Here is a 13,186-nt window from a genome sequence, read left to right on the forward strand (position 1 = left end):
TAACTTGTGCCTTGTACTGAATTCCCTTTGGAATAAAGGCCAACATTTCATTTGCCTTCCCAATTACCTGCTGAACTTGCAGGCAAACGTTTTTGTGATTTTATGCATGAGGACCCCCAAATCCCTGTGCTGTGGTTTTCTGCAGTCTTTCTCTATTTAAATAATGTAAGCTCCCATATTCTTCTACCAAAGTGCACAACTTCACATTTTCCTGCATGCGGACAAATCACATGATTTTTAATATCCCTCCTTCAGGTACCAGGCCCTAAAGGGATGTTGACTACCATGGACTTCAATTGGATTGGTCTGATTATGCTTGGCATAGTACTGCAGTATGGCAGGCCAGGAAACTTTCTCACACCTGTCATAATATGTATTGGAAGGATTTGCAAGCTGAAAATCAACCTCTCTGGCCCCATAATGGGCAATTTTCCATGGTCATCAAGTCCTGAAGCAGAGCTTCTGGTCCAGAGGTAGGGATGCTACCACTGTTCCAAAAAAAACTCTTACAATTGTTAATATAAAGTTAATTAATGACTACTATCTCGGTTTGTATATTTGTACTTCCTTTTTTAATGTATTTTATTACAAACATGTGTAAAAAGAACAGTAACATACACAACAATACTCAACAACCTAGCAATAACATATTGTACAATTGTTACCCCTTTTTATTCCCTACCTTCTCCCTTCCACATCCCCTGCGATAAAAAGTTCCTCAAACATTGTCACAAACAGCTCCCACCGTGTCTCAGCCCTCCTCCGACACCCTCAATTCAAATTTGATCTTTTCCGACCAAAGAAAGTCATACAGGTCCTCCAGCCAGGCCACCTCCCCCGAGGCCTATCTGACCTCCAATTCAACAGGATACTTTGTTGGCCAATTAGAGAGGCGAAAGCCACAACATTGCCCTTCCATCAATCCGGCTTTTCTGATACCTCAAATATCGCCACCATTGGGTTCGGCCTGACCTCCAGCCCCACAATTTTGGACAACATCCCAAACACCGCTTCCCAGTATCTCTCCAGCTTCTCACAACCCTATAAAATGTGCGCATGATTCGCCGGCCCTTGCCCACACTTCTCGAAATCGACGGCCACTCCTTGAAAGAACTCCTTGCCCGAGTCATATGCACCCTATGCACTACCTTGAACTGGATCAAACTCATCTGCGCACAAGAAGAGGTTGAGTTCACCCTGCGCATCGTCAAACACCACAAACCCCCGTCTATTTCACCCCAACCCCATATCCTACTTGATCATCATCACTTGCACCATACTCCCCGCCCCGCTCCCCCAACCACCCATATATATCCCCAACCCTTCCCTCTCCCAACTCGTCCAGGAGTCGCAATTGCTCCAATAGGGTGGCACCCTGGCAACCCAGGAAGCTTTCTCCACTCCTTTCTATCGAAGTCCCGCACCTGCATGTATCTAAATTCACTCCCCCTCGGCAACTCAAACCTCTCCCTCAACTTGCCCAATCCCTCAAACTGTCCTTCTGAGTACAAGTCCCTCACCCAGTCCATCCGCCTTCCTCCACTTCCCCTAAATCTCCCCCCGGCTTAAACCTACGGTTCCCACACAGTGGCATCAACACCGACATCCCCTCCAACTTAAAGTGCCTCCTCAGCTGGTTCCACACCTTGATCGCCAAATGTACCACAGGGCTCCCCGTATACTTCCCCGGAGCTAACGGTAGCAGAGCTGTCACATGGCTTTCAAACTGGATCCCCGACAGGGCTCATGCTCCATCTTAACCCACTCTGCCCCTCCCCCTCACACCATTGTCTCACCTTCTCTATGTTCGCTCTCTGCCACGTAGCATGTCCCATCTCTTAAAATCCCGCCTAATCACCTCCACCAACTTTGTCAAATTCCACTTCTGCATTGTAGTCCATTCCCTCGTCACCTGAAACTTCAAATACTTGAAACTTTCCCCAGCTACCTTAAATGGCAACATCCCAAAATTGGCCTTCCGCCCGCCATATTCACCGGAAACACCTCGCTCTTCCCTGCTTTCAACTTATACCCAGAGAAGGCCCCAAACCTTGCCAACATTCCCATGATCCTACCCATACTGTCCAGCGGGCCCGACACAAACAACAATTGATCGCCCACGTGCAGCAACACCTGGTGCTCCCTACTCCCCCTCACAATCCCCTGCCACTCCACTGACCCCCTAAGGACTCAATCGCTAGTGCAAACAACGGACACGCCTGTCTCATACCTCTGTGCAGTCCAAAACTCTGTGAACCCATCCCATTCGTAACTACACATCACCGGAGCTACATATAATAAGTGAACCCACGTCACAAACTTCAGGCCAAACCTAAACCTACCCAAGATTTCAAAAAGATACCTCCATTCTACCTGGTCAAAAACCTTCTCTGCATCCACAGAGACAATAACCTCTGGCACCTGCCCCACCGACAGGGTAATTACTACATTTAACAGCCTCCTGAAATTACGAGAGAGCTGCCTGTACTTTACAAAACCCATTTGGTACTCTGCCACCACCCCTGGCACACATCCCTCCATCCTTACCTGCCACCAACTTAGCCAGCACCTTCAGTCTTCAGTAACGGAAATGGCCTGTATGACTCACATTCCAATGGATCCTGCCCTTCCTTGGGATTAGCGTGATCGATCCCTGCGTCAGTGTCTCTGGCAGCTGCCCCTTCTTCAATGCCTCACTAAACATCCTCAACAAATGCGGTGCCAACTCCGTTGCAAACGCTTACAGAACTCCGCCAGAAAGCCATCCAGCCTGGAGCCTTCCCCTACTTCAGCCTCCTAATGCTATCAATCACCTCCCTCAGCTCTTCCAATGCCTGCCTCCTTTCTTCCTCCAGCCTTGGAAACTCCAAAACAGGAACCGCCCCATGTTCTCTTCCTCTCCAACTGGTTCTACCTCACATAGCTTCCCATAGTGCCCCCAGACACCACATTTATCTCCCCCGGCTCTGACACTAACTCCCCCTCTCCGTTCTTAGCTTTAAAATTTCCCTGGATGCAGCCTGCCTCCTCAGCATATGGGCTAATATATGGCTTGCCTTCTCTCCATATTCATGTTGAACCCCCCCGCCTCCTTAACTGCCCCACTGTCTTCCCCATCGTCAACCTATCAAACTGCCCCTGCAACCTCTTCCTCTCCGCCAACAACTCTTTGGTGGGGGCGGCCGCGTATCTCCTGTCCATCTCAACTATCTTGGCCATTCTCCTTCCTCCTCCTGTGCCTTGAGCGAGATAAGCTGACCCGGACCACTGCGTTCAACGCCTCCCAGAATGTGACCGCAAACACCTCCCTTTCCAATTAATTTCCACATACTACCCAATCAGCGACGCCACTTTTTCACAGAACCCTCAGCAAACCCGAATCCAACCTCCATCCCGGCCTCTGCAGCTGCCCCTCATTGAGCCTCACGTCCAGCAAATGTGGCGTGTGATTAGATAGCACAATTTCTGTATTCTCCGCGCTACCACCCCCAAGAACACTGCCTGGCTCACCACGAAGAAATCAATTCTCCAGTACACCTTTTACACGTGTGAGGAGTACTCCCTCCACCACCCCACTCCCCCCGGATTCGTAAATCTCCATGGCTCAACCATTCCCATCCACTCCATAAACCCTCCCAGCTCCATCACCGTCCTTAATCTCCCCATTGACTTGGGGCTCGACCCTCGGTTCCATCATGCAATTAAAATCTCACCCCATAATGAATTGCTGCATATCCAGATCCAGGATTGCTCCCAGCAACACCATCACAAATCCTACATCCTAATTCAGCACTTACACATTAACTAGCACCACTGGCGTTCCCCCCCAGCACCCCACTTACTATCACATACCTTCCCCCGGGTCCCATGCTTCCTTGGTCCCCACAAACCCCGTTCATTTGTTCAATAAAATGGCCACTCCCTACAACTTTGAGTCAAATCTCAAATGGAATACCTGTCCCACCTATCCCTTCCTCAACCTAACCTGGTCCTTCACTTGGAGGGGCGTCTCTCATAAGATCATCACCCCCTTCATATTCCTCCAGTGCACAACAACCTGGGACCTCTTAGCTGGCCTTAGGTGTTCCACGTTACAATTCTTATTGGAGCTTATACTCCAGTACCCTCAATCTACGCCATCATCCCCCTCCGGCTCTGCATCCTCTAATACCACCCTAAATCGGGCACCCTCTTCGTCCATGACCACGCTCAGTCTCCAACTCTGCCACATTGCAATTGCCCCCATTTCCCTGCCACCTGGCCACCTCTCTCGGCCTCCTCCCCCAGCTCGCCTCCATTCACCAGCATTACTTGTCAGTGTGGCAGCCCCACTTGAAGGCCCCCTGCATCCCCCTCCCCCCATGGTAGACAAGGAACAACCAAAATCACAATCCACTCCCTCCCAAAAAAAATTACAGATGGCAGGGGGGAGGCTACCCCACGCAAATGCCTCCATACAAACAGATACATTCTGGCAGCTCCACAATCCATAGGTTCTGCTTCCTGCACTTGTTTCCTTGCTCCTCCACCTTCGCTCTTAGCTACTTGCATAAGTCCCACAGAACCCCCATCTCTGTGTCGAGGGACATCATGGTCTGGTCAGGTCATGGTCTGGTCAGACACCGCTGTTCCAATCTCTCGTATCTTCACCCCTTATGCCTCAAGGCACTTCTCCACTCGGTCCATTGACTCTCGCAGAGTTGCTACTGCTCCCTTAATGCCCTTCGAACTGTCCCCATGCATCTCCTTCCTCTGCTATCGAAATTCATCTTGATGAAGGCCATCAACTGCTCCATCTGGGCCTTTCCCACTGGTGCCGACCCCTTCCCCCTCTGCCATTTTCACAATTGTTGCTGCACCGCAGGTCCCCTCCAATTCTTAGTCAGGTTTTTGACTTTTTTTGCTGGGTCTGGCAGCCAGTAGACATACCAATCTTGGGAAGATATATGTTTTTAATTTAATCTTATTACTCATTTGTGGAAATACAGGATCATAAAAATATTTAGATTCCCCTGGCTAATTACTTAGAAATCATACACGTATAGAATTGTGTGCTTTCCTTTTCCTGCATTTTTGATGGCGCTATGGGTGCACTGCCTACGGAGGGAAACCTTTCAGCCAGTCAGTAAAAATTCCACTTGTGAAAGTAATAAAGGGACCATTCACCTGCTTTACATGGACACGTTTAAATGACAGGTGAGACGAGGAAACAATTCAGGGCTTAGCAGCATATTGTCATTGGATGTGAGATTTATCCAATACTGCTCCAATGTTATCTTCACATGAGTGTCAATTTGCACCAATGTGCGGCAGTCAAACCTGTTTAAGAGTAAAAAAATAAAAGGCGAAAAAATGGCACCTTCATGCAAAAATTAAATAACCGCGGTATTCTTTTACTGTAACGTCATGATACGTCATAAAACACTGCAACGTCACAGATCTCGCGACAGGGTTTATACTCTGCGGCGCATGTGCGGAACCAGAACACGTGATGTCATCAGAAACCGGGCGCAGCCCAACTGCAGGGAGGAGAGGGGGTAGTTGCTATAATCTACGCGTCCTCCAGCTGGTCTTCATAAACGATTGACCAACCCACAGTTAATTAGTAATAATTTTCCAAAAAATAGAATATATAACAGCAGCGAAAATTAAATGCTAGTTTTGAATAAAATCGGTTAAACTCCCCCTCCATTTCACGCAAACCCGTCCATGTGAGCTGAGCCATCCGGCGCATGCGCAGCGAGGGCCGCATAAAGCGAGGGGCGGGGCTAACGGAAACGTGTTCTGTCGCCACTTTTGAAAGAGCAGCTGGATTGTGGCCGCCATGATGGGGGATTCCAATCGAATTCAAACACTAACGGCCCCCGGCTCGTGAATGGAGCTGCCTGTTTGTGAAGAGAAACACTGGAAGGAGACGGCTGAAGGAGCCGTGCATCGCGGTCGCGTCCCCATGTGCTCCACCGCCGGGCTGCCGCCCACGGGCGTCTGCCTCGCTTTCCGGGTGACCCGGGTGGACCCTCCCCGGCCCGGCTCCGTGCTGGTCAGGCTGTGGGGCCGCTTCCAACAGCGGGAAAGGCAACCCGAGTACCAGAGGCTGCACAGCGACATACAGAGCTGGGCCAAGGCGGCCCGGCTGGTCGGCGGCGGAGCTGGGTGCAGCGTGCCGGCCCCTCCCCTGGAGACCAACGAGCGATGTCTGGTGGACATGGGCGGCGAGTGGCACCGGGCCCGGGTGCTGAGCCGCGTCGGCGACGACTACACCGTCTTCACCCTGGACGAAGGGCGGGCGCTGCCGGTCCGAGCCCGCAGCCTGGACCGAGGTAAGAAGGACTTTTTCCACCTGCCGCCCGAGGTGGTCTGCTGCATCTTGGCCAACCTGGTGCCGGCGCCCGGAGCCGCCTGCGGCAACAGCAACGCCGCCGAGGAGGAGGACGAGCGGGAGGACGTGGAGCAAGAGAAGGCGCCGGAGGACGGTGAGGAAGGTGGCAAGCCGCGGGGCGGCGCGGCCTCCTGGGCGCCGGCGGCCATCTCCTTCTTCCGCGCCCTGCAGGGGCGCACCCTGGAGACGCTGGTGGAGGCCGTGCTGCCCAACCGCCTGGTGTTGGTGGAGGTAGCCCGGGTGTCGCGGCAGCTGTGCGAGCTGGGCCTGGCCAGGGCTATCGACCGGGGCGCCTTCCGGCTCATGGTGGAGATGGCCACCTCCCGGCCCTGCGGCGCCGCCGCCGCCGCCTGCGGCGCCTCCTTCAGGAAGGAGCGGGCCCCTGCGCCACTGGTTGGGGGCGAAGCGGCCTCCAGCCTGGGCTTGCCGCCACCCCCGCCCAGCGAGGCGGGCTACAGCCTCAACTACTTCTACCCGCTGCTGCAGGTGGACGAGACGGTGACGGTGCGGGTCACCCACGTGCGCTACCCGGATCGCTTCTTCTGCCAACTGCGGTGCCACTGCCCGGAGCTCGAGCGGCTGCACGACAGCATGCACCGTTACTATGACAACAGCCGCGCGGCCGAGGCTCCGCGCAGGCTCGGCTCGCCCTGCGCCGCCAAGAGCGCCGACGGCCGCTGGTACCGCGCGCTCATCCAACAGACGCTGGCCGACGGCGTGCTCGAGGTCTTCTACGTCGATTACGGCGATCGCGAGGTGGTGCCGGCCCGCGTCGTCCGCAAGCTCAGCCCCGGCTACTTCAAGATGCCCGTCGTCACCTACCCCTTCGCACTGCGCGACGCCTCCGACTACGGCCGCGGCTGGTCGGCGCGCCACGTTGAGCTGCTCAAGTCGCTGATCCTGCGCCGGGTGCTGCAGGCCAAGGTGGAGTTCTACAACTCGGTGGAGAACGTCTACTACGTGACCCTGTACCAGGAGGACGGCTGCACCGTCAACTCGGCTTTCAGCGCCCAGGCCGAGAGCCTGATGTCGGGTTACAGCGAGGAGGTCCGACTGAGGGCGGATGGGCAGAAGCTCAAAGCGCTTCAGTGCGGCGGCGACTACCTGATCGGGGACCGGCGGACCGAAGCGCTCGCCGCCAAACCCAAAGATCGCATCTCACTGCTGAAGAACGCAAATCTGAAATTGAATGCATTTTATGATGTCCTCGTTGAATTTGTGAAAGATCCTTCAGAGTTTTGGATCCGAACTATGGAGACGGCTAGCGAATTTGAAAAACTCATGAACAGCATTGCCAAAAAATATGGAAGCTTGAGTCGAAACGAAGGATTAGTAAAGAAACCCGAACCCGGGTTGTTATGCTGTGCTAAATTCAAGGCTGACAACTTATTTTATAGAGCTGTTATTACTGAGATTCTTGATGGCCACTTCAGGGTGTTTTTCATTGATTATGGAAACATGGAAGTCGTGGACTGGCATGATGTAAAGGCATTACTTCCAGAGTATAGAAAATTACCTGCCTTAGCAGTGAAGTGCTCCCTTGCTGACCTTGCCCCAAAAGAAGGGACTTGGAATAGAGATGCTGTTACCTATTTTGAAAAGGCAGTTTTTGAAAAACATCTTGTTGTTCATGTTTTAGAGAAGGAGATGGACAAATACTTGATCGAACTGCTAGACGTGGAAGATGAAGGAGAACCCAGTGTGAATAAGTTGATCTTGCTGGCAGGTTATGCTGATCGCAAAGAATTTAAAGTCTCAAATTTCAATTCAAAAAATTTGGATTTATTGGGCAATTTACATATTTCACATTCATCTGAAGAAATTGTTCACACCTATGGCAGAAGCAAAAAAGACAACCTGGAGCAAAGGCCAGTGACTCCTGAAAAAAATAAACCATTTACAGAGTACTGCGGCACTCCAACAGTGGGCTTAATTGATTCTCTGACCACGTTGTTTTCTAGTCAGGGAGAATTTGAAGGTAATGATAAAACAGAAATGCTGGAATCTGTAATTACGGAGTCTCCATATAAGCAAGAATATCTTAAAGTGGGAAGCACAGTGGATGTACAAGTTTCTTACATTGATGAACCTGGTGATTTTTGGTGTCAAATGACTAAAAATACACATGAATTGAAGATACTAATGAGTAAAATACAGGAATATTATAATATGCATGAAGATAATTTTCAGCCTGGTCAATCTGCGTGTATTGTAAGGTACTCCGAAGATGGAAAGTGGTACAGAGCATTGATCCTTGGAAAAGTGACTGTGACGGAGGTGGATGTATTGTACATCGATTATGGAAATAGAGAGAGAGTGCCCATGAGTGACCTGCGTCTAATAAAACCAGAGTTTCTTCTTTTCAAAGGTCAGGCATTTAGGTGCAGTCTTTATAACATAATTCAGCCCATGGGTCCTGACCCATTTATGTGGAATGAAGATTCAATTGCTGCATTCCAGGAATTTATTGACAATGCCTTAAGTTTATATATGGAACTAAAATGCACAGTGTACGCATTAACTGTTGTGGAAGGCAAAGGTCTGTGTAATGTTGTGGATTTGAATACCCCCTTTCAGAGTGCTTGCCAGTTACTTATCGAGCGAGGATTAGCCAAATTTGTAGGATCACCTAGTATCCTTTCCCCATCAGTAAGCCTTTATACCTATTACTATTCGACTCATGATGTGAAAATTGGTAGTGAAGAAGAGATGTATGTGAGCCATGTTGCAAGCCCAACAAAATTCTACTGTCTGCTTGGGAGAAACTTGGGTATTCTAGATAAACTTGCAGACAAGGTTAATAAACTGTCTTCTAAGATGCAGGGCTACACTTTTTCACAGGGTGTAGATCCCATCTGTCTTGCAAAATATACCGATAACCGATGGTACCGTGCTTTGGCGTGGCCCATACAAGATCGAATTCGGGTCTCTTTTGTGGACTATGGCAATAAATTAGATATTGATAAAGATGATTTACTTCCAATACCCAACAGTGCAAAAGATGTTAAATTTCTACCTATGCAAGCAATTAAATGTGGATTGTCTGATATACCAGTTGACTTATCCCTGGACATTATTATCTGGTTTAAAAAAGCTGTTATGGATAAGCCTTTAAAAGCTGTAGTTGTAGCAAAAGAGACTGATGGAAAGCTGATTGTTGAACTATATGATGGGAACATGCAAATAAATGCGAAGATTAAAGAACAGCTATGCTTGCAGAATACCAGTGAAACAAAAACAAATGGAAGTGCGGGAAGACAAAAAAACAAAAATGAGAAATCGTGCACCCCTTATATGGCAAAGAGTGAACACGAGCCATTGCCTCTCAAAAGGCGTATAGCTGAGGACCAAGGTGATAATCGTGAAGCTGAGAAGATAACTGTATCTACTTGCAAACCGGATAGGTGGAAGAATAGAACAGAGTTTATTTCACAGACCGAAGAGGCTGGGCTGAAGAAATTTGTTCACAACAAAATATGTACAAAGAATACAAAAGAACCTTCAGATTTAAAATCCAGTATGGTAATTGTAGATCATAAATTGGATGACAATTGGGTTGAAAGCCCTAATGGAAAAAAAGTGAACTTAGCTACACCGTGGCCTAAGCTAACAGACCTCCCTCTGATGACATTGAATGGTGGATTTAAAAGTGTTGTATCTGTTTCACATGTTATAAACCCATCACACTTTTTTGTTCAGCTTCTTCAAAATGAAGATAACGTAACTATGATGGAAGAAAAATTGAATGCATGTAATACAAATGACAGAAAAGTTGGAAGCTTTGAGATAGGTGATGTTGTCTGTGCAGAATTTCCTGAAGATGGTTCTCGGTACAGAGCTGTTGTAACTCAAATTTGTGACAATTTGGCTTCTGTGGAATATATAGATTATGGTAATACTGCAACAGTGGATGCGTCAAAAGTTTTTGCTCTTTCTAAAGATTTCTTAAAAGTCCAACGCCTTAGCGTACCATGCTTTCTTGCAGGATTTCAGGATTCCATTTTCAGAGAAAGCAGTGAGGAAGCGCTATCTAAATTCATAAAGAGAACAAATAAAACCAGAATAACGTGTGAATTTATGCAACAGCGTGGACAACTGTGGGAGGTTCATCTTTATGATGACCAGGGATCAATTGCCGATTTATTTAATAACTTTGCTTTTAGAAGTGGCATTCAATATTCTCACCAATCAACTGAATATCCTGTAATTGATATAAGACCTGCTTCAAAGTTCAATGCATATGTCTTTGCAGTAAAGTCTCCTCAGCAGTTTTGGTGTCAGTTTAAAACTACAAGTGATGGCATTTTTATTGAATCACTTGATTTACAGTCGAAAGTAGATTTGAATCCCAAAGCTGGCAATCTGTGTATGGCGAAAAGAAAAGCCCATAATAACTGGGCTACATGTGAAATTGTGCAAAATATTTCTGATGGAATTGTTGTGGTACATCTTTTGAGGGAAGACATCAAGGAAGAGGTAAACAGCATAGATATAAAAGACGTAACTCCCGCATTTGCATTAACTTATGAATGTAAGTTGCATGGCTTGTTTCCAATTGATGGAAATAGCTGGTCTAATGAAGCTATTGAGCTCTTTAAAACTTTGGTTTTATACCAAGCCGTAACTGTAAAAATAATTGATATTTCTGAGGATAATGTACTGGAAATAGCTGTACATGACTGTTTGGATAACGTGAGAAACAGACTAATTGCTTCAGGATTCATCATTGAAAAGCTGAATGTATGTGTATCTGATACACCCAGTTATGGACGATACATCAAGAAACTTCCTTTAGTGGGACAGACCATTGAAGGGTACATCACTGCAGCAGAAAGTCCTTGTTATTTCTGGTGTCAGTATTCGTCCCCAGAAGTTCAAATGCTATCCAAAAGAATGCAAGAAGTTGGAGTACTTGGCGTTACCAACAGGGAATTATTATCTGACATTTCAGTTGGTGACAGTTGTATTTGTAAATATTGTGAAGATGGGCAGTGGTACAGAGCTGAAGTGAAAAAAGTGCATGGAGGCATACTTTCTCTTCAATATGTTGACTATGGGAATGAAGATGATGTTGGAATACAACAAGTTAAAAAGATGCCCAAAGAGTTACTGAAGATTCCTACACAGTCTTTTCCATGTTGCCTTTCAGGATATGATTTAGCTAATGGTTCTTGGAAAGATGGTGCTGTGGATGCTCTCCTTAATCTTTCAGATCAGTTATTAAAAGTTACTGTAGTAAAAGATGAATGTAAAAACAGCAGTTTACCATCTTTATTGCATGTCCAAATTGAGTATGTTGATGGTATAATCAATGATATAGTGAGAAACTTTTGGAATCCGCATTCTGATAAATATGATGAAAGCAGTGAGATATCGATTAAAAATTCATTAAGTACTGATCAGTTAACTCCTGTAATGTCTAGCCCTGATGGTTTAAATCTAGAAGATGAACTATTGACGCAGGCTTTAACATTAAACATAACAACTTGTTCTGAAATACCGAATACAGAAAACATTGTCACTTCGTGTAAATTGCATAATGAGGAATGGATGCGTCTTAAAAGTCCAGCTATAATTGGATTAGAAGAAAATACAGAAAGCACGATTAACCTTCCGAGTATTCAACAGTCTCCAGTAATGGATGTTATAGATAATGAAGTACATATACTAATTACTTCGAAGACCCTTGAATCTGCTGCATTGTCTTCAATTTCCACTGAAGACACTGTTGTGGTTGACAGTTTTGAAGATGCTGTGTCTTCAGGCTCAGATGAAGGAATTTTTACAACACAGACTTGTATGGATCAATACTCTTTAAGTGACCAGATCGAAGATGGAGGTCACAAAGAAGTTCAAGGGTCAATGAAAACAAGTGAATTTTTACAGAGCTCTGTGCAAACTATTGATTTGTATGAAGAGATTTTTAAATGCCAACAGGATCAGCCTTTTACAGAGGAGATTGGTGATGGTGATGATTCCTTGACCCGTATTCTCATCTCCCATGACGAGGATGATGACTACTATGAAGAGCAAAACTTCTCAGAAGCCCAGGTGAACAGCAGTGAAACAGAGGAACAGTTTGAGACAGGTGGGTAAGAACCTTGTGTTAAAATTATACCCATGCTAAGCTTACATAGATTTTAGAATCTTGACTTCTGAAATTAAGTCAGACTTGATTGCAAAGTAATATGACTTACCAACTTGATGTTGGTTTTCAAGTTCTACGTTCTGTTGCTTTTACTATATGTAAACTGCGATATGCAAAAAATATATTTTGTTGGTAAATATAAGGGAATTGGACTATTCAATTTTGACGGTGTTGAAATGTTTTGGCTTCAAAGTTGAAATTCGCCCCCACCAATTTATAACTGTAGCTGGTAACTTTGAAAATATTAAAAGGGGCCTACAACATACAACTCTGATGACGTCAAAGGGTTAAAAGCTTCTTTGTATAGTTTGTAATTTGATTGTCATTTGATCTGTGCAACGCATTAGTTGCACTGCTCTTGAAGACTGATTCCTGAATGTTCTCATGAGTTTGCATTTAGTATGTGGGAGGAAAATGTTTGCACGGCCTGTTTCTTCTGCTGTATTTGCCAGGTTACAGAATGGTCTAAACGTGAGATTATACAGCTGTTGAATAGTTCTAATTGGAGCACACTCCCCAAGTTTCAGGTGAAAAACATGATGGGTGAAATAGTTAATCTAATTTTTTTTTAATCTCATGCATTGACTGCTTCAATCTGCTTTTGCCATGTGTGTTGTCTAATCCTATGTTACTTATTGTAGCCTGTAATTTAGCATCTC

At 46.7% G+C, this 13,186-nt stretch overlaps 1 protein-coding gene across 2 annotated transcripts in view; it reads left to right on the forward strand.

Annotated features, from left to right (window-relative positions):
* The first annotated feature begins 5,747 nt into the window (after positions 1-5,747).
* Positions 5,748-13,186, forward strand: part of LOC119967531 (tudor domain-containing protein 6-like) — a 33,921-nt gene continuing 26,482 nt past the window's right edge. Inside the window, exon 1 of one of the 2 annotated variants that reach the window (XM_038800206.1) lies at positions 5,748-12,467. In XM_038800206.1, the coding sequence (XP_038656134.1) occupies positions 5,876-12,467 (6,592 nt within the window). In that variant the 5' untranslated portion in view covers positions 5,748-5,875. The remainder of the gene's footprint in view (positions 12,468-13,186) is intronic. The other variant, XM_038800205.1, reaches the window with a different exon arrangement.

The sequence above is a fragment of the Scyliorhinus canicula genome, chromosome 6 (genome assembly GCF_902713615.1).
Source record: "Scyliorhinus canicula chromosome 6, sScyCan1.1, whole genome shotgun sequence".
NCBI classification, from domain to species: domain Eukaryota; kingdom Metazoa; phylum Chordata; class Chondrichthyes; order Carcharhiniformes; family Scyliorhinidae; genus Scyliorhinus; species Scyliorhinus canicula.